Raw genomic sequence first — 20913 nt, 5'->3', positions numbered from 1 at the left:
CAAATCGCTCAGAAAAAATTGAAAATCATTTTACTTCCGCCTGACTCATCCTCGGTTCTGTAAACGGCAGATATATACATTAATCGGCCATATAAGGGGCAATTTTAGACATGCTATCATTTTCTTTTTGATCTGTTACCTAAGCGTTCCGGATATTCACAATGTACCATGCGCCTCCATTGAGTCAAATGCCCATATAAATTTCAAGTTAAGTTTTCTCAAAAAAGTTAAGTTTTCTCAAAAAAGTTCCATAGGCTGCACCTATACGAGCAGTGCAGTCAAGTTCTAGATCGACAGGACTATACTATGGTGTATATGGTTAAGCTCTAAGCCTGGGACCGATAGTGATGTTTCCTTGTGAGTCGTGGCTGTACTTTAAGAATTGTCAGATTGTCCAACTGTAAAACTGTAAAAAGACCACAAAATCTGGTAACATGTGAAATTTTAAAAAGGCATTAAACATCGATTCTTGACTTCGTATAGACTTTCTCTTTCTAAAAAAGTCCTCATTGTAAGTTAAGCAAAATATTTGAATTGCAAAATGGTGTCGAACACTGACTTGCGACATATAGCGATTACTCGCTTTCAAATATTGTAAGTTTAGTGTGACAAAGGGGTTTTCACGTGAAAACTGTAGACCGATGCGGCCAGCTTGGATCTCATTATGGAGTCAAATATCGATATTCGACCTCCATCGGTTACTCCCTTCCTAACAAAGTTCACGTTGTAGGAAAACTTACTAATCATCCGTCATTTTCGATTTTAAAATGGCGTCAAACACCCATTTTGCACTTCCAACAATCAAATGGTGTCAAACATCTAAAGCATCGGTTGTTCCAAAACATCCAATTTGTTACATTTTAGCGTAGTTTTTAGTGTTTTAATGTCATTCCAACAGATCTAAAAATGCGAATATCATGAAAAGTGATTAGGCTTTGGGTGCTACTAACTCTTTCAGTTTTTGACGGATTAATTTTTTTTGCATCAATCGATCAGAAATTCTTCTAATCACATGGAAAACAAGATCGCAGTTGATAAATAACGAAATTTAAGTGTTAGAAGGTATAAATTCTGCAAACATTTTCTGTACTATTTTACAGATCCTTAAACACAGACGACATATTTGTCTGCTATTCATTAAGCACTAACAACAGCAAAGCTTGCTCTCCTTATCTCTGGAATTGGCTCACGGGAAATATCAAAAGAGCCCTTGCAGTTTACAGTTCGTTCCTTCAACATAACGGTTGACTTGACAGACGGTTGTAACAAGAGCAGTAGAAGGGCCGGCTTTCCCATTCACTTCACGCGAAGCAACTGAAGAGACTACAAAAGAGCCCCGGCAGCTTGCAGTCTGTTTACTCAAATGACGGACGTTTTGACAAGAAAAATGGTCGTTATTTGGCATTTTAAGAAGCCAGTTATGACTCAGTTTCTCTATTTTATCGAGTTTAGAAGTCAAGAAAAATTCGAGTTTCTAGAGAATTTTAAACCTACAGCCGATGCTTGATAGGTTAAAAATTATTTAAATAAATATTTAAGAAGTAGAAAAAATCTGAAATCTCTAAAATAAATTAAGGGATATAAGAAAACTTGATTTTGAACATTTGATCAATACCCCGTATTACTTTGTAGCTTAATAACTTTGATAAATATTTTTTCTTCGTCAAAAACTCTTAGAAAAGTTTTATGGATCATTCCTTCTTAGGCACTGTTGATTTTAGATTTTAAATAATCTCCCCTCTTAACGTCATCCTTTTGGTATAACAAAAAAAACTTTAAAAACTATTAGATTTCTGCGATGCCACTAATGAGAATGTTTCTCCACACGAACTGTGATTTTCACCTGTTTTCCTTCGTTTCGTCCCACTGTGCGCCAGGCAGCAGGGACTGAGTGGAGCACATACTGCCCGGGGGCGCAGAAACAGCACACGAACAACGAATCCTAAAAGAAACAAACAAACGACTATCTCTGGTGGTAACTGCATGCGATTAGAAATAGGTGACTGTGTGCGTGCGCGTTTTTGTGTGTGTACATGAGAAAACCCAAAAAATGAGATTTAAACAAAAAAAAACACGAAATATGGAACCATTCCAAAATGGCGACGCACATTTGGGACTCGGAAAAAAAAACGAAACGAAAAACGGAAAAAAGCAACTACAACAGCATCAGCAATGGCGGCAGCAGCGGCGGCGGCGGCGTCGATGGCGAAGTGGACGACGAACAGCAGCAGGGAGGTCACGCCAGGCAGCTTCCGTTGATGTTGCTGTAGGACGTGATGCCACTGTCCAGATCGGTGAACTCGCTGCCGTCGTGCTCGGGCAGGATCAGGAAATCGTTGCTCACGATACCGGCCAGCGACGAGTGGGACAGGAATTGGTGCGGATTGTGTAGAGTTTGCTGCTGTTGCTGCTGCTGCTGCTGCTGCTGCTGGTGAGGAAGAAGCAGGCCGAGATTTTGCTGTAGGTGACACTGTTGTTGTTGTTGCTGCTGCTGCTGTGGGTGTGTTTGCTGGTGTTGTGGTTGCTGCGTTTGGTGGGTGGTCAGCATGGCGTACTCCGATGGTTTGATGATGGCGGTATCGAAGTTGGCGCTGAACTCCAGCAAAGCGTTCGATGTGTTGTCTTTGACGGCTAGCGAAGCTAGCTTGTCACTGTCACTGGTGTGGTGGCCGTCCAGCGCACTGCTGTCGATGTTATTGTTGTTGTACAGATCCATAGAGTTTTCGAACAGGAAGCGATCGGCCGATTGTACCGTGGTGTAGGGACTGCTGGTATCGATGAGTTCATTTTTGAGGATGAACTCCGCACTGGGTAGGGAAACCGCGGGTACCACAACGGGTGGTAACGATTCCGTGACGGTTGTTGTACTGGTAACGGTAACGGTTCGTTTGACGGCAGCTGATGACCTTTGCCGTGGTTTGGGGCCTGGTTTCGACCGGGGCCGTGTATCTTGACCGTTTGGAATGTATTCGGATTTCAACGATTGGTTCCCGAAGTTGTTTACGTCTATTACGTCGGTAGGTGTTGCGTAGTTGACCTCCGTTGGCGAAAGCTTACAGTAGCCGGGGGGTAACGTGTTATCTTGCTTGGAAAAATCGCTCATTTCACTGCCAGACTTGAGACATTCGGAATATTTGATCTCGTTTGAGTTGTCCATAAAGCTTAGATCGTTCAGAAACTTGCAGTTGTTGGTGATGGTAGACAAGCTGGGAAGCGGTTGGTAGCCTTTCTGGTGGACACACGTCGAACTGTGTGCCTGCAGGACCTCCATCAGTTTTCGTCGTTGATTTTCCAGCTCGCTAACCTGCGATTTCAGTTCCTTGTTCTGGGCATCCAACGTTTCGGATTCATTTACCAAATTTACCGTACGTTCGCGCTTCTTCATCCGGCACTTGGTGGCAGCGATCTTGTTTCGTTCCCGACGCCGTCGTCGACGATCCTCATCCTCCGGAGTTAGCTGTAAAAGAACATCGTCAATCATGATCCACTTTAAAGCAACGATAAATTGCGAACTTACCCCGGTGCGAGGACTGCCCGTTCGGCCGGTACCGCCTGCCGAGGAGCACCCACTGGTGGTCCGATGATTATCAACATCGTCTTCGCTCGTCTGCAGGTCCGTATCGCGGCGCATTTTCGGCTGCGGACCACCACCATTCCGTTTAGCTCCTCCTCCTCCTCTTTCATGGCCTCCGCCACCACCACTGGACGATTCGTTTCCATCGCTGGAATCGCATCCACTGTGCTTGCGTTTGCTCTGTATCAGCAGCTTCACACCGGCCTTGATCAGTTGCGAGCGGGTCTGCGAAAAAAAAGAAGGGAAACCGAACAAACGAAAATCTGGGTTAGCAATGCAGTGGCCTAACCTTGACTGCTAGAGTCAAGAATGTACTGTTTAGACGTCTTAGACAAAATAATCCTGAGGAGGTTTTCGTATTTTTTCGTCGGCATATCATATCACACCGCTGTGCTGCGACGCCGAAGGGGCGTGCAAACCGAGCTTGATGTAAATTGAAAGAAACGATCGACGAAATTTGCATAACACATAACTTTTGCCGTGCGTCGTCTCTCGCGCCGCAGCAGGTCTGACACTTCACTCTTCGCCCGGTGCCACCGCAGGAGGCGAGGAATTGTTATTAATGAATACAAATAAAACTGAATAGCTTGTCTCTTCGCCGTTGTTGGGGTATTGCATTTTAGGAGGGCCAGTTCTTCTCTCCGATTTTTGCTGCTTCATTGCAATGCATAATTTTATTTTTAATCTTGAATGATTGCGTCCCTCCGTTGCAGCGTGTCTTTTTTTTTAATTTTCGTTGCTTTTTGACAGAGTAAAGTTCATGCTTTTGTTATTGGTTATTTAAACGCCGGTCAGCTTGACCTCAGTGGTCACTGATGGACTGGCAGAGTAGGCTCTGGCGTGGCAACAGCAGGCTGGACTTTGAGCAGCGCTTGCAGGAATGATAAAATATGGTTCGTTCGGCAAAACAACAACCCGATAGCGTGCGTGCATCGGTACCTGAAATAGACACGAAGAAACGCGATACGGACCATTACGTTGCGCTACTTTGTACCATCTGCGATGCGCGTGCCACGCTACCACGGCCGGAGAAAGGCACCTTGAAGCCAATCGGAAGCGCGAATCAGTTATAGGACGATTGACGACCGTTGACGCGCATACTGTTCATCAGGTTGCTGTGTGCGTGCATGTGGCCTGTGGCCACATGGTCAGCCGGTCGAAGTGTGGGCGCAGTCAATACTCGTCAACTTTTCCTCCTGCTTCCCTGTTCCTCTTCGTTCGGTTCGCATTCATTCGCTCTCTCCTACACTTGACTTTTCTGATGGGCAAGTCAATTTATCTGTCGCTCCTTTTCACATTAAGCTTTGGAGTGTGGTTGGTTTTGTCGACGGTGGGAGAGGCGGGAGAAAAAAAGTGCTCCACCACCGCGTGCTCGCTTCCCCGGCCCCAAAACCATTTTGCGGGGTTTTTATTGAATTCGACAAAAATTTGGCACGTATAGCGCATGTTAAATAAATTACTCGCGAGGTCGTTCCTGTTCTTTTTTTTTCTTCTCGCTCCTTCCTGGCGTGTTTGCACCATCGTCTGCTGCCATTTAGTTTCGTCGGTTGTGGTGTGCGGTTTCAGTTTTTCTTTTCTTTTTTTGCTTCTCTCCCTGGTTAATGCTTTACCCGGCAGTTTACTTTTCGACGAAACGAAACCTGTTTTTTTTTCGAGTGCAGATGTTTGATTTTTATTTCGAAGACACAATCAAAGATGATCCTTACCTTTGATTTGATTGTGTCACTGATAAGCGTAAAGTTAATGTTATCAGTCATGGTACTGTTGAATTGATAACATTCTTCCTTGTATTAGCTATCTCGTGTGTCATAAGTTACGTTTAACTTGATTTCAGGTTTTGTTTGTCGGACGTACACTTTCTATATGAAAGTTAAAAATATACTATAATTACCTGTTGTACGCTCGGAGTCCTGCCATGACCGGCGGGCGAGTCCAGCGGTGAATCGGAACTGTTGGAATGACTATCGTGTGATGCCTGCGAAAAGTAAAACATAATAATCATTAAAAAATGTTTAAAAAGTTTGCTTGTTCTTCAAGTCAATGAATGCAAAAGATCAGATAAAACGAAAGTCAAATGTTTGGGTCGTAATATTTTCATTCGCCCAGTTAGCATCCGTTGCACATGGTAACCAATAAACAAACAAGGCAAGGGTTTGAAAAATTTTCGAAACAAGCCTGCATGTGTCATATGAATATTTTTTAGACTGCTATATAGACCAGTGATGACTCTCAATTCCGACTTAAAATATTGGAAAAACAAATTTTGGGAAAACCCAGTTGATCCAGGTTTGAGCGAATGTTGTCTGAAAAAACCTCATTCTGGTCTTATCCAGTTTTAGAAGCATCATTTATCATTTTTGTTATACAACCAATGCACAATTTATTACTAAACATTGCAGTTTTGGTGGTACATATGTTAATTCGAAATATCTAAAAAAACACTCTTCTTGCTTCGATTCTGCACTTTTGACTATACCGCGTGAGCCAAGCAACATTCGAGAAAGTAATGTATAGACTGTCCCAGAAAGTATGGATGCACTCAGTTTTTATAAAGTTTATATAATTTAGAAAACATTTCTCACAAAATTCTCGACCATTATGGTGGTAAATGGTACTAAAATGAGTTAGAAATAACACAACTTTTCACCACAATAATGCGGGAATAACAAACTGTATGAAATATACATAAAAACAACACGAAAATGTCACAAAATTAATTAAATATTGTTTTTCTCCGTTTTATGTCCCAGTTTTTTTTCATTCTTAGTCCTGTGTTTTCTCTTCTTTTTGACTCATACTCTCTTTCTTTCTCGTTTTTCGGCCTCTCTGTTCCATTTTTCCCTTTTTAGATACCCCGCTTTTTCTTTCCTGCCATGTTTACTCTGTTTTGGGTCTTTTTTCCCTTTACTCTCCAGTTTTCCTTTCCAGCGCTTGCTTTTCGTCTTTTTTCCCCAGGTTTATCTTCTTCTTTGAGCCGTTATTCCTGTATTTCTTTTCTTCTTTTTCTGTCTTTGTTCTCCTCGTTTTTACTGTCAGCGGAAAGTTTTGTGCGCATCACCAGTGGTCCGATTCAACGTTGGCGCTTTGATACGATCTGACGACGCGACGATAATGTCTGAGAAGTGCCGGTAGTTTGGTTTTATGACCTCCAGGTGTGCTTGTGTAGGAGTCTATATGCTGGAAGAAGGTACTATGTACGGCCATGTTCTTGGAGGTGTGCGCTAAACCCTCCAATCACTGGTTGGTGTTCCTTCTCCTGGTTGACGATCTTGATATCATGTTTTGGGCAGTGGTCGTATTCACTCTCTTACTGCGCGTAGAATTCTGCCTTGTCGTCATCGGTACTCCTGAGGTGGGGGCTGTGCCCGTTGATGATGCTTATTTAACAGATTATCGCTACCTTCATTTGAACTTCACTTAATATCGCCTGTTCATTTGAGTGATCCTAGCTAGCAAATGCAGCTTATCTCTTTTCCCTGCGTTATTTCGAATCGAGCACGATTTGAATATTTTATAGATTGTAGACTGATGATGACTCAATTCCCACTTGGAACATTGGAAAAGCCATGTTTGGGAAAACCAGTCGATGCGGTGAATATTGCCTGGAAAGACCTCTCTACTAGTCATATCCAGTTTATCAATTTTATTATACAAACGATGCACAATTGGTTAGTGATCATTCTAGTTTTGTGGTTTCACTCGTCCAGCATCCGCGGAACGCTAAAACCTCATTTGTACCGAGTCAAGTTCAATGGGCTGTTAATCGTTTTTCGAAACTTGGAAGCTTGTCTGAATTATTCCAGAGTAACCGCCGAAGAGCATATCGAACAAATCCTGGTTGGACCGCTTCGATCCTGAGTACACTATTGAGGTAATGAGGGTTCCAAACTACGGAGTAATACACAAGACCTGAACGAGCAAGTGAACAGTAGAGTGATTTCAGACAGTAAATATCCTTAAAACTCCTAAATGGTGGCCCACATCAAATTGCACCATGAAAGAAACGCTGTAGAAAATTACCTCTTGAAAATTTGAGTAGAAGTAATTTAAAGAGTATTGTTTATACTCAATTTTTATCGCGATCAGTTTTACGAAAATTGGAAAAAATGGCGTCACCCGAAAAGCAACGTCGCGAATTTATTTTGCCCAAACACCTGGAAAAATCTTAATTCTCTGTCATCATATATGATGAGACTTACGTCAGGGCGGACTTCCGGCAGCTTCCGGGACTACTGTACTTCACTTCGTGACTACCTGGACTGTAAACGGGCAGATCAACCTCAAGGAGTGTTTACAGAGGCATCTGCCTTCTCTGTCGAAGCGACTCGAGGGCCCTACGATCTTCTGGCCGGATCTATCTTCGTGCCAATATTCAAAGGATGTATTGGAGTGGTACGAAGCCATCGGAGTCACTTTCGTACCCAAGGACATGCTAGGTTGTACAAATCTTTTTGAGTGGAGTTATGCGTAAGGGGCGAGCATACGGTTATGGTATTGAAGTTAAATGAAACAAATATGCCAAAAGCTTACTAATGGGTTATATTTTGTTGCCTGAAAGTTTGAAAAGGATCGGTCAATTAGGTAATTTTCTACAGCGTTTCTTCCGTGGTACAATTTGATGTGGGACACTCTCTCATTATGAATCCTAAGCAACGAGATGCTTTGGCTACTGCATAGGAAATATGGTGTTTACTAGTTAATTGTTCATCGAGGTTTATACCGAGATCCTTGACAGGTTTCCCTGCTGATTGCGTTACCTGCAAATCAAATTGATATGTTTCTTCCCGTAAAAGTGATGACAGAGCAATCATTGAAACCTCATACGATTAATTTTACAGCACTCAGCAAAAACGGTCAATTGACATTAAAAAAGAGAGCATCGACGGTTGTCTGAATTACACTGAGCATTTTGAGGTCTTCGGTTAAAGATAACCGCGGGCATTTAAGGGAGAAATTTACACCGTCTAAATAAAGTAGGAATATCAGGGGTCCAAGATGGCTGCCCTGTGGAATTTCGGAAACTTTTAATCCAAAAACCAATCTATCCAGCTCTGCTATCATGATGGCATGGTTTATCTTGGTCAAAGGCAAGTCCTTGTAAATTACGTCAGCCTGAGCGCCGTTGAATATTACTTCGGTAGCATATGTTATAATTGACAAGAGGATCGTAACCGTAGAATGTTTTCGTAATAATCCATGCTGGCTTTCGTCGACACGCAGCTTGCTGTGATTCAAGATTGGTTTCAATATGACCATTTCAATAAGCTTGACAACGGCACACAAGTACGTGATCCCATGGTGGGTTATCGATTTACTTTTTTTGGAAACTGGGACCATAAAAGAAGATTTCCAGAGAGTTAGAGTTAGAGTTAGAAAAAAGCCGGATGCGAGCGACATGCCAAACATTTGTTTCAAAGAAGGAGCTACTAAGGCAGCTAAACATTGTTTTAGAAGGACTGCTTCCACAAAAGTCAACGTTTTCATTCGGTTGATAGCTAATTCTATCATGCATTCGTTGCTATCAATACAATCCAGAAACTAACTTGATGTAGGAACGTTAAGTACTGCAAGTAAAAATACATCAGACATTGGCAAAGTCTCGCTGGAAAAAAGGCTGGCAAACTGTTCGCTTAAGGTGAAGGTCGTCAGAGGCCAGCTGCTTTTTTACTGATTTCAGTATTTGTTTCCGCTATCGTTTTGTTTATGCTAAGTTGCTAGTAGTAGGTAATAATCTGTTATGAACAATTATGGAACGTAGAATCGCGTATCTATTTTTACTGTTGAACTAGATCGGACAGTAATTCACTAATCACATAAAATGTTGTTTACGGTGAATTTTATTATCAGAGAATTCTATAAGTATATTTTCGATACTTTACGACCGTTAATTTAATAGTGAAAATTATTGGCCAATTTCACACTCAACGAAAATATGGCATCACTCCCGTGTCCTTGGTAACATATCAACAACGACGGTCGCTGATTCGGTTTTGCAATTGCAATCGTAACGAAGTAAAGTTTTTCATATCAATGCAAGTGAACAGTTTGGGCAAAATCATTATAATATCTTACCAGATAACTGTTCGGGTGGTAAATTACAGTTTTCAGTGTTTCAAGTTAAGTTTCGCTAGTGATATGATGAATGGAACGCACAGAGGAGTATTTGGACCAAAAAGCTGGCCAAAATGAGGAAAATTAAAACTCGTTCAATCCCCTCCAATTAAACCTCGCTGTCTTTCAAGATACCTATCACTCAATGTAACGTTAATTTTGAAACCATTTGTTTTGTTTACATCTTGCATAGAGCTGTCAAACTTCGAGTAAAAATGGGTCATATATTTTCGCTCATATAGGTAAGGATGTTGTCTTTCACATTTCTAAGGCTATATATATCCTATCGACCAGCTGTAAAAAGGCTTTTTAAACTCAAAGATTTTACAATTATTTGTTGGTACAGACTTTAGATTTCAATGAATATAATGATGACAAGCGAGCAGTATTTATCATAACAAAATAGCATAAATATGTTGCTACTTTAAAGTGATATTTGTTTATGTTCTCATCATTTCTCATCACAATCTTTGATGCCATTTCATAGCTTAGAATCCCTGGAAGAGGGTTGTGAGTGAAATTTTTGCAGTTTTATGAAATAAAAACTTTTTACTAAATGATAAAATATTCAATTTCGCAGTATTTTTCTTATGATCAATTATACTACCATGAAATTTCAAGCATTTGAAAGATAAATTTTATGTCATTATACTTGTGAGACACTAGAGAAATGCTCTATAAACTAATTGAACAAGAAATTTCAGTTATTTTAAGAAAAATTCGCCAAATTCCTTTACTTTTTATCAAATTTGCGCATGCTTTTAGTCTCTTCATTACGCAATTCATTCGATAAGCGTCGATAAGATCGCTCCTCTCTCTCACTCTTTCTCTCTTCTCTCTCACTCGTTCTCTCTTCTCTCTCACTCGTTCTCTCTTCTCTCTCACTCGTTCTCTCTTCTCTCTCACTCGTTCTCTCTTCTCTCTGCATCTAACTCTCTCACTCTTTCTCTCTCTCTCTTTCTCCACACACCTGTCTCTCTTGCACACACTTCTCTCACACCTCTCTCCCTCTCGCCTTTCTCTTTCATCTCTCTGTCCCTCTCTCACCTCTCTCTATCTTATCTCTCTCTCTTTACTCACACAATTTTTATAAAGGTTTCCATTCTTCAATTACAGTAAAAGCAATTGCAGAAAAGTTGTGCTGCACTACTAGGTAGATACGAACATAATTCCATAAAAAATTACTTCATAGAACTAATCATACTATTTTGCACTCATCACCGCTTGTTTACTCTAATAAAAATGAATAACAATACTTTTGGCCAACTTTTCGGCTCAAATACTCCTATGTGGAACGGCCGAAAAAAATTAAAGAAAAATCGACGGCGAAAAAGTGAAAATATAGTGATGAATTTTAATTGGGCAGAAATCTCAGTATTTAGTGTAAGTTATGCCCTAAAAAGTAATAGTTTAGTGCTTCGAGTTGCAAGATCTAATTACGGCTAGCAGGTAAGTTGAACTAATTTTATTTTTTTGTGATGGTTTCCCGAGTCTCTGGGAGCATGTTGATAAACTGAAGAAGGGAAGGGAAGGGTGATATTCGGTGCCATACTGACTGCCATAAATGGATTCTGACGACCATGTCTTTAAACATCTGGAAAATTTCCTGTATGCGTCAATCCGTCTGCGTATAATACTGCATCGCTTAAGCTAGCCCAGGTTCCCTCTTTTGCTTATTTACGTACTTATTTGTAACACTAAAGTAAGAGTATTGAGGATACTTTTGATAGACGTTCCAAGAATGGTGCTTTTCTTATTCAACTGGGAGTTATGCTTCAATTGGTGTTTGTGGGATATTAATTCATCTAACACAAGGTTCGTGTCACTAGGTAAGGCAATTAAGAATTTTGTGATACTTTATAATAATAGGAAAAATCAATTAGATTGTACCAATAGTTGCGCTAATGTTCCTTTAGCTGATCATGTTGTTTCTACAATTGTGCTATAGAAATCCTTTTCGTTCCATTTCTTTGGGTTAATAAAAAATGTTGGTTTCTTTATCCATTGACAGAGCAGTTGGGACTTGGACCCTTTCGATGCTTTTTCCTCTTAACCGGGAGCGCAAAGTTGAAGGTGGAATTTTATATATTTTGCTAGCTGAATAAGCGTGGTAGCGCAATTATAGAGACAAGGATCTTCCAGCTGTGCCTAAGGTGTTGTTATAGATTTTGGGAAATCGTTATTTTAGCAAATAAAGATTTAATTTTAAATCGTGCAGCTTAACTACCGATACTCCCAAGAGTGTTATGCTTCGAAGACGAAAATACACTTTATTAATGAATATTATGTGCTACAACAACTATTGGAGCAACTACTCTAGTTCTTTAATTGAGTGATGCACGCTATGGCTGATTTAGACATAGCACTTTTATAGCCGTATAAACTGAACTCATGCAAAGAGTTCAGTTTGGCTAAGTAGTCCCTCCCTAGATAAGTTCCGAGAGTGCAGTCTGCAAACTCAACATTTGTTTGTGAATTTTGAAGCACCGTTTAATTCAGTAAAACTAAATGAGCTGTAGTAAATAATGCTTTAGCATGGTTTTCCAACGGAACTGACTAAGCTCATTCGAATGACGGTAAAGAATAGCGGTAAGCTACGTCAGACTGAAAGCGGAATCTAGTAACAATTTCACAAGATGCACTCCTGGATCACAAATCTGATTAACCCTTAGCAGTGCATGACTCAAACAGGAGTACTTAGAAGTAATCGGGTACCGTGGTAATACTGCTAAAAGGGCCTAAGTTGGTTCCTCGAGGAACCCCTGACAGATTGCAAAACAGCTCCGATTCTTCTGGACCGATTTTGATACAAAAACTGCGGCCAGTAAGCAAGTTTCCACAACTTGTACTACTTTTTTCCAGACTAAACAGAAAGAAACCAACTGCGCAAGATTATTGGCATCTTCTAGGGAAAAATACATGCCTATCGGATGGATAGATATTGTGAACTACAAGTAAAAAGTTCGTCATAATTTTCAACATCTTCGAGCCGGCACAAAATGATACGTGATACCACGTTTCTGTTATCTTCTTGATGGATTTTTCTCACGATGTCGGAAGTACATTCTTCTGGAGCGAGGAATCGAACAACAATTGTAGCGGAAGTGGTTGTCGATGGCAGAGCAAGACTTACTAAGCTCGAGTAACTTCTCGATCTTTTCTGTTTTCTGCCTTGCCTTTCGCGCATTTTGTGTCCAGAATGACCCGACTTTTTCGATTTGAATTTAGGTTACAATTTTTCATTGTTGACTCTACTCAGAGCAGTTCCATGCGAAATAGATGAATAACAAAATTTGAACCTTTCTAATTTAGTTTAAACTTTACCTACGTGTTCCATAGATAGTGGTACCAATTTGACTCAAGACTCATTTGTAAAAAGTGCTTATTTTTTAATGGGAGCTATGTTTGAAAGATCGTATTGCGAAAACTATCAATTACTTAAAAGCTATGTCCAAGGATGAGTTGTAGGAAACTTGCACAAGGAAGCTGTACAGGAAGTGGCTCACAAATCGTTCTGCATTATGATGATAATTGAACCTACATCGAGGCCGTCACAAGATAAATACCGGGACAGGAATAAGCTCCCAATTCCCGAGAATGTGTGGAAGGAAAAGCTGGCTGTCGATGCTCAGTAAAAAAAATCCTTGTCTGGCAAGTGATCTGTGGATGTGACAAAATGAGCCAACCATTTATCACATGGGGGACCGTCAGCGGATAACTCTACAAGGATAATTGCCTCCAAAGCTTTCGCCCTTCTTGATATCTTACAAAGAACCATTCCCATTTTATCAGCAATTCAGGAAAATTGTTGAAAAGGTCCAAAAATTTATAACACAACGTTTACTAACGGAAATGGACAACTAATGGAAGCATTTGACTTTCGCTCGCGTTGTTACCAATAACAGCTCAATAACTGGAGATAAAATTGAAAATAAACATCTTGAATTGACACTAACGAACAGGCAAGGCTGCTAAAACCTGTTTTTACAACAGTATCAGCATTTGTGGCTCGAGCAGCACGTTATTACAGCATTAACACTACTTTCAATGCAAAGTACAAATAATTATGCTCAATTAGTATTCTATTAAATTGTCATAACCGAAAAAAACTCAACGAACGACACCATGAACTTGAATTTCTATGCATATGATTTACAATTAAATCGTAAATAAACATTTACGGCATAATCATTCCTAGCACGCTTGTACCTATCATTAAAGCATCGTTCATTTAATTAGCTCCTTCAAGCCTCTCTCGGCGCGTTCTTCTTTCACGTTAACCGGAGATCGAAGCTGCTGGGCTGGCTGAACTATCGATTGAATCGACGAAACCCCTAAAGCACCATTCGAGCTACCACGAATTCAACCAAAACTTGCTGAATGTGGAAGCTTCCTCGCACCAGCCGCACCGTCGCGTCGTGTGCCGCCGCGGTGGGTTAATTTATTATCTGGCTAAATTGAATTAAAACACGCCGCCGCCTGCTTCTCTTCCCCTTTTTTTTTGCTTTGTTATGTATGGTATGGTATGGTTCGTAGAGGTACCTTGTGGCAAATTTCATTGATTTGCCTTTACCTTTGCCACCTGTATTCGGTGCGCCAGCCAACCAACCGACCGACACTGGCTTCAGTTAGTTAGTGGTCGTATATTAGAGACTTTTGTTTGGATTACCGTGCGGGTGCGGGTGGCGCGCGGTGTTCTTCCGATCCGAATCCGACCGATGCGATGCTATCGTCGCTGAAATGCAATTTGTGCGGAAACGTGTTTACATGCATAGAGCATGGGACGATTGGTATCGCAGCTTCTCGGCGCATTCGCATGTGCCGTTTCCACCCGGAGCTACGGGTTAGGTCCGCCGCTCTGTGGTGGCGTCGTTCTCATGTCGATCTGAGCTGAGCTGCGGGGGTGTGCTGCAGTGTGCACTGTGTGAGGACGTTCTTTCAATCGGGTCGGGTCGGTTGGTGATTTATTCGGGTTTTGCAGCCATCAAAGCACACGGCTAAGCTACCTAACCTATACGCAATGGCTTGCAAGCAAGCTCCGTTGATAGCAGCTCCGCGTTCGCCGTGTTCGGGCAATAAAATTAATGCATATAAATTGTATACAAACATTGTTGCCTCTGATTATTTTGCCAGTATGTGCACGGCTTTAACGACTGGCTGTTTTTTTATCGTTCTGCACGGGGTTGAAAAGAAGAAGACAGATGCATGCATTCGGTCGCCTAGAGCCGGTTAAATTACGCTGTAAAACATGGTGGCCTTTTTTAAGCTCGCTACAGGTGCCGAGCCGCGAGTGGTTTTCAGAAGGTATAATATAACTTCTCCATTTTTGTGTGGGTGCCAGATAAGGTGAAGGTAGCCAACCTTAAAGGTGGTTTCACAAACGAACCGCTCGATTCCGGAAGCGGTGGGTTCCGGTGGATTTTGTTGATCATTGTTTTCAAATGGATTCAAGGTATAAATCACGTCGCCGCTCTGCGCGGCTCGGCTGGCTGTGGGTTGATTGCTGCAGCACGCGATTTTGATGGTCGCCATAATTTATAATGATCTGAAACGACTGCCGGGCTGCCTGCCTGCCTGCCTGCCTGCTCGACGCTGCTGTTTGCGTCCCGTCCAGTGCCGGATTTGAGTGAGCTTTACCCCGATCCGGGGGCTTCTATCATTAGGCGCCTGTTTTATTGCACAAAGCGCTACAGCACTGCAGTGTCCCTGAGGATAGAACTGAGGCTATCTTGCGTGGATTTCGCTATCCAACTCAACGATTGTTTAGCGGAAAAAATACACAATCCTCGAGTAGGGTAAGCAAATAAAGCACAATCAATATTACAGCCTGCGAGCTGTGTGTGAACAGCATTTGTGTAATGTCTTCATTAAGCGGTCAGAGTGAAGCTCACGTCTTCTTTTGTCGTCAATCTGTATCAAATAACAGCGGCAATCACGTGCCATCCCCGCATGTTATTTATAACTGAGTGGCAATTTGAAAGGTTTTGATAAAAAAAATTTGCTCGAGGTGAAATTTAGTTCAACAATATTTCTCGCATTCATGACGGTGCTAATTAAATAATAAACCTGCTTGAGTGTAGGCTGTAGATTAGGGTAATTTATTAATTGTAACGTGATACACTGGCTGTGAAAAGATACTACAGAAAATCAATGAACTTTACTGAATATTGGTTTTAACATTAAAAATTCTTTAGTATTTTAATATGCACGCATTTAATGGTTACTGGTTTATATCGTGAAAATAAACCTAACGCTTTCTGACCGTTACTGCTCATAATAAAACGTAGAATATATGGCCACAACTATCATTTCCCAAGACTCCCTGAAGCACTTCTACCGGAAAGCATACAGCTCCAAATCATGCATGGTCCGCGGTTTGTAGTTAAAAAACAAAAGTTGATCGAAGCAACCCATGGCAGCAACGTTAAAACTTTTCATTTCAATTTTTTCCAGTTTTATTTTAAAAGACATGTTTGCATCACGGGGATACTTACAAAGTGTTTATATTTAACAACTGCATCACAGATAACAGCTGACATAGGACTACCTCTTACTGGAAGGTATAAGAGTGTAAAATCAAACCCTAAAGAGTGGCAAAGTGGTCTGGTTTTGATCGTTTCTTAACGGATCAACAAGATTCGTCAAGATTAACAAGAGAAAAAGTCGTATTTCGATTGATGAAAAATGAAAATAAGCAAGAAAATGTTTCAAGCAACAATGGCAACGTTTCACAAATGTTCAGGTGGCAACATCGAGCAACAGCTAGCAACATGTTGCATACCACAAAAATTACTCAGTTTAAACGCACCTTAAACTCTCCATCCCTTTTCCATCAAGATTTCCTTGATAGTCTTCAATCGCAGTCGCAGTAAACGTTGACAAGGATGAAAAATTTTAACATGGTGACATTTCAGCAAAATGAAAAATTCAGAATCCGAAGAAAATATGAAGTCTGTTCCAGTTAGAATTTGGCCGCAAAAAACTAATGACAGCGTTTTGATCTGGAAGAATTGTTAGTAGTAGTAGTAGGGGAAGGGCGGTAAAGACGGACACTGCGAGAAAGACGGACACTTGTTATATTTCATAAACAATAAGGCCATTGCAAATCATATTTAAAGTTTTTGTCACTCCCCCCCCCCCCCCCTTGGAAAATGGCTTGAAAAATCGGGGGACAAAAAATAATTTGTAGGATATGAGTCAAATTTCTTTTTATAAAAACAATTGCCTGTGGTCTCTACAGTCTGAAAAACTCGAAAAATGAGTCTCCGAGTTGAATTAACGCTTCTAGCACGAAACAGAAATGGAAATTCGAACAATGGAATTTCCGAAAATGGTCCAAAAAAATTTTCTTTCGTTTTTGTTTTTTACCTTTGTTATACTATAACAAAGGTTTAAAAATTGGTCGAAAAACACGAAATTGATCCGAGGCCCGGAGGGCCAAGTCACATATACCAATCGATAGGGTTTGTATGTATGTAATGATTTTTTCTATCGCCTGTTTCTCAAAGATGGCTGAACCGAATCGTTCGCTATTACTTTTGTTTGAAAGGTATTATTGTCTAGTAGATCACTATTGAGTTGCTTCGTGACACGACGTTTCGTTTAAAAGTTATAAGCAAAAATGTGAAAAAAATGTGACACGGGTTTCTCTAGAACTACATGACCGATTTCAACGATCTTAGTATCAAATGAAAGCCCTTATTAAAGCTAAATTATTCAGAAATTTTTAATTGAAAACAAACAAGTAGTTTAAAAGTTATGCTTAAAAAACCTGTTTTGACAAGGTAATAATTATCGCCTGTTTCTTAGAGATGGCCAAACCGATTTATGCGCTATTAGTCTCATTTGAAAGATAATATATCCTTATAGATTACTATTGAATGATTTTTTGATTGGATGTTTAATTTGAAAGTTATGAGCAACCGTATACACCACACCAAAATTAACAATAATTTATAATGATTTTAATCAAGATAATTTACCTAATTTCAATTATTTTAATATCAAACGAGAGGTTTTGACACTACGAATATATATGCAAAATTTCATAAGAATTGGTTGTACCGGTCAAAAGATATTAACCCTCGAACACTCGCGCCAACTTTTGCAACACAGTTACTCGCGCGCACTCTAACCCCAAACCAAAGAAAACGTGCGCACTAGAGGTTTGACTGGGAAAACTTGGTTTTAGGTTTATCGAACCTTTAGAGTAGTTTCTTGAATCGTCTGGTGGAATCTAAATTTTGATTAATCCCCCTAAAAGTGAAATAAAAAAAATTATTTTTCTTCAGTGTCAATATAACACATTGATGTGTTCTGCAAAGTTATAGCACAAACTATACAGACACCACGCGTAGAACAAAAAGCACAAAATTTCAGGGACCAGATTCATTTGAAGTGAGTGAATCTCGTCCCTTGCACATCTCATGAATTCATGCGGATATGAGTACGCATCAATCTCAGCAGCCTTGTGTTTTCCTGACAGTTCAGTTGTGTAAAGGTTTGCGGCTATATTTGAAACAACAAAGCCTAAGTATAAATAATATAAAATTGACTATAAACCGTATAAAGTAATAAACACTTTATCTTAAGATCGACTCAATACTTCAAACCAAGACTAAAAATTAATGGAAGGAACCACAAGGAAATGCAGCTAAGCACGTGCTAGATATTTCTCTCAAAAAGGGCTCTGATGGATTGGGCTAACATAGAGAAACATTATGCCATAATTGATAGACGGCTTCCGATTTGTACTCTGGCGTTTCCACTTTCGAAACAAATCAAAAGGCCCCGAGACAACCGAATTTTGGCTACGATAACGTGCTAACGACTGTCCGTCAGACATCGCGCAGACCAGCTCGATGTATAACGAGAATTTAATTCCTACTGATAAATTTGAGCTGCGAAACTCGTAGGTTCTGAAATACCACGGTCGTCAAGTCAGATGAACTTCATATATGGAACGGTGTAAAAAAAGTTGTGAATGATCTTATAAACAGACATGAAAAATTAAAATCGATTAAAGCTAAATATTTTCTATTTATTTCAACATATCTGATAGATCAAGTGGATATAATCTATACCTATAAAGAAGGATTTCTGTCTGTCTGTCTGTCTGTCTGTCTGTCTGTCTGTCTGTCTGTCTGTCTGTCCTCTGTTCCTTATAGAATCAAAAACTACTGAACCAATCGGCGTGAAAATTTGCATGTAGAGGTTTTTGGGGCCAGGAAAGGTTTTAGTGATGGTTAGAGACCCCTCCCCCCACTAAGAGGGGGGGCTCCCATACAAATGAAACACAAATTTCTGCATAACTCGAGAACTAATCAAGCAAATAGAACCAAATTTGGCATGTGGGTGTTTTCGATGACAAGAATTTATTCTAGGGTAATTTGAGACCCCTCCCCTCTTTATAAGAGGAATTATAACTCCTCTCCCCTTTAAGATGGGGGGTTTCCTTACAAATTTCCTCATAACTCGAGAACTAATCCAGCAAATGGAACCACATTTGGCATGTGAAGGTTTTCGAGGGCAAGAAAATTTTCTATGTTGAATTAGGACCCCTCCTCACTTTAAGAGGGGGGGCTCCTGTACAAATGAAATACCAATTTCCTCATAACTCGAGAACTAATCAAGCAAATGGAACCAAATTTGGCATGTGGGTGTTTTTGAAGACAAAATTTTTTTCTATGATGAATTGGGACCCCTCCCCACTTTAAGAGGGGGGGGCTCCTATACAAACGAAATACAAATTTCCTTATAACTCGAGAGCTAATCCAGCAAATGGAACCAAATTTGGCATGTAGGTGTTTTTGGAGGCAAGAATGTTTTCTATGATGAATAAGAACCTCTCCCTACTTTAGGAGGGGGGCTCCTATACAAATGAAATACAAATTTCCTCATAACTCGAGAACTAATCAAGCAAATAGAACCAAATTTGGCATGTGGGTGTTTTCGGTGACAAGAATTTATTCTATGGTAAATTGAGACCCCTCCCTCTTTATAAGGGGAATTGCAACTCCTCTCCCCTTTATGAGGGGGGGCTTCCATACAAATTTCCTCATAACTCGAGAACTAATCAAGCAAATGGAACCAACTTTGGCATGTGAAGGTTTTCGAGGGCAAGAAAATTTTCTACGGTGAATTAGGACCCCTCCCCACTCTAAGAGGGGGGGCTCCTGTACAAATGAAATACAAATTTCCTCCTAACTCGAGAACTAATCAAGCAAATAGAACAACATTTGGCATGTGGGTGTTTTTTGTGGTGACAAGAATTTATTCTATGGTGAATTGAGACCCCTCCCCTCTTTATAAGAGGAATTATAACTCCTCTCCCCTTTAAGAGGGGGGACTTCCATACAAATTTCCTTATAACTCGAGAACTAATCAAGCAAATGCAACCAAATTTGGCATGTGAAGGTTTTCGAGAGCAAGAAAATTTTCTATGGTGAATTAGGACCCCTCCCCACTTTAAGAGGAGGGGCTCCTGTACAAATGAAATACAAATTTCCTCATAACTCGAGAACTAATCCAGCAAATGGAACCAAATTTGGCGTGTAGGTGTTTTTAGAGGCAAGAATTTTTTCTGTGATGAATTAGGACCTCTTCCCACATTAGGAGGGGGGGCTCCAATACAAATGAAATACAAATTTCCCCATAACTCGAGAACTAATCAAGCAAATAGAACCAAATTCGGCATGTGGAGGTTTTTGGAGGCAAAAATATTTTCTACGGTGAATTAGGATCCTTCCACACTTCAAGAGGGGGGGCTTCTACACAAATGAAATACAAATTTCCTCATAACTCGAGAACTAATCAAGCGAATTGAACCAAATTTGGCATGTGTGTTTTTGAAGACAATTTTTTTTTCAATGATGAATTGGGACCCCTCCCCACTTTAGGAGGGGGGTCCTATACAAACGAATTACAAATTTCCTCATAATTCGAGAACTAATCAAGCAAATGGAACCATATTTGGCATGTGGGTGTTTTTGGAGGCAACCATTTTTCCCATAATGAATTAGGACTTCTTACCTTTTTAGGAGGGGGGGCTCCCATTCAAACGAAATACAAATTTGCTCATAACTTTAGAACTAATCAAGCAAATGGAACCAAATTTGGCATGTAGGAGATTTCTGAGTCTTGAATTTATTTTATGATAGTTAGAGACCTCTCACCCCTGTGGTAGGGGGATATGGACTCTCATACAAATAAAACAGAAATTTTTGCGA

The 20913-nt window shown here is 40.4% G+C and overlaps 1 protein-coding gene across 3 annotated transcripts in view; it reads right to left on the bottom strand.

The window, feature by feature from the left end:
• Positions 1–1600: 1600 nt before the first annotated feature.
• The window catches only part of LOC128742642 (activating transcription factor 3), a 155019-nt gene continuing 135706 nt past the window's right edge, over positions 1601–20913 (bottom strand). For all 3 annotated transcript variants that reach the window (XM_053839064.1, XM_053839066.1, XM_053839065.1), the window contains exons 3-5: positions 5466–5549; positions 3518–3799; positions 1601–3457 (exon numbers count right to left, since the gene is read on the bottom strand). In XM_053839064.1, the coding sequence (XP_053695039.1) occupies positions 2237–3457; positions 3518–3799; positions 5466–5549 (1587 nt within the window). In that variant the 3' untranslated portion in view covers positions 1601–2236. The remainder of the gene's footprint in view (positions 3458–3517; positions 3800–5465; positions 5550–20913) is intronic.

This window comes from Sabethes cyaneus, chromosome 3 (assembly GCF_943734655.1).
Source record: "Sabethes cyaneus chromosome 3, idSabCyanKW18_F2, whole genome shotgun sequence".
In the NCBI taxonomy this organism is placed as follows: Eukaryota; Metazoa; Arthropoda; class Insecta; order Diptera; family Culicidae; genus Sabethes; species Sabethes cyaneus.
The sequence above is the reverse complement of the archived record's forward strand: the minus strand, read 5'-3'. Positions and strand labels throughout refer to the sequence as shown.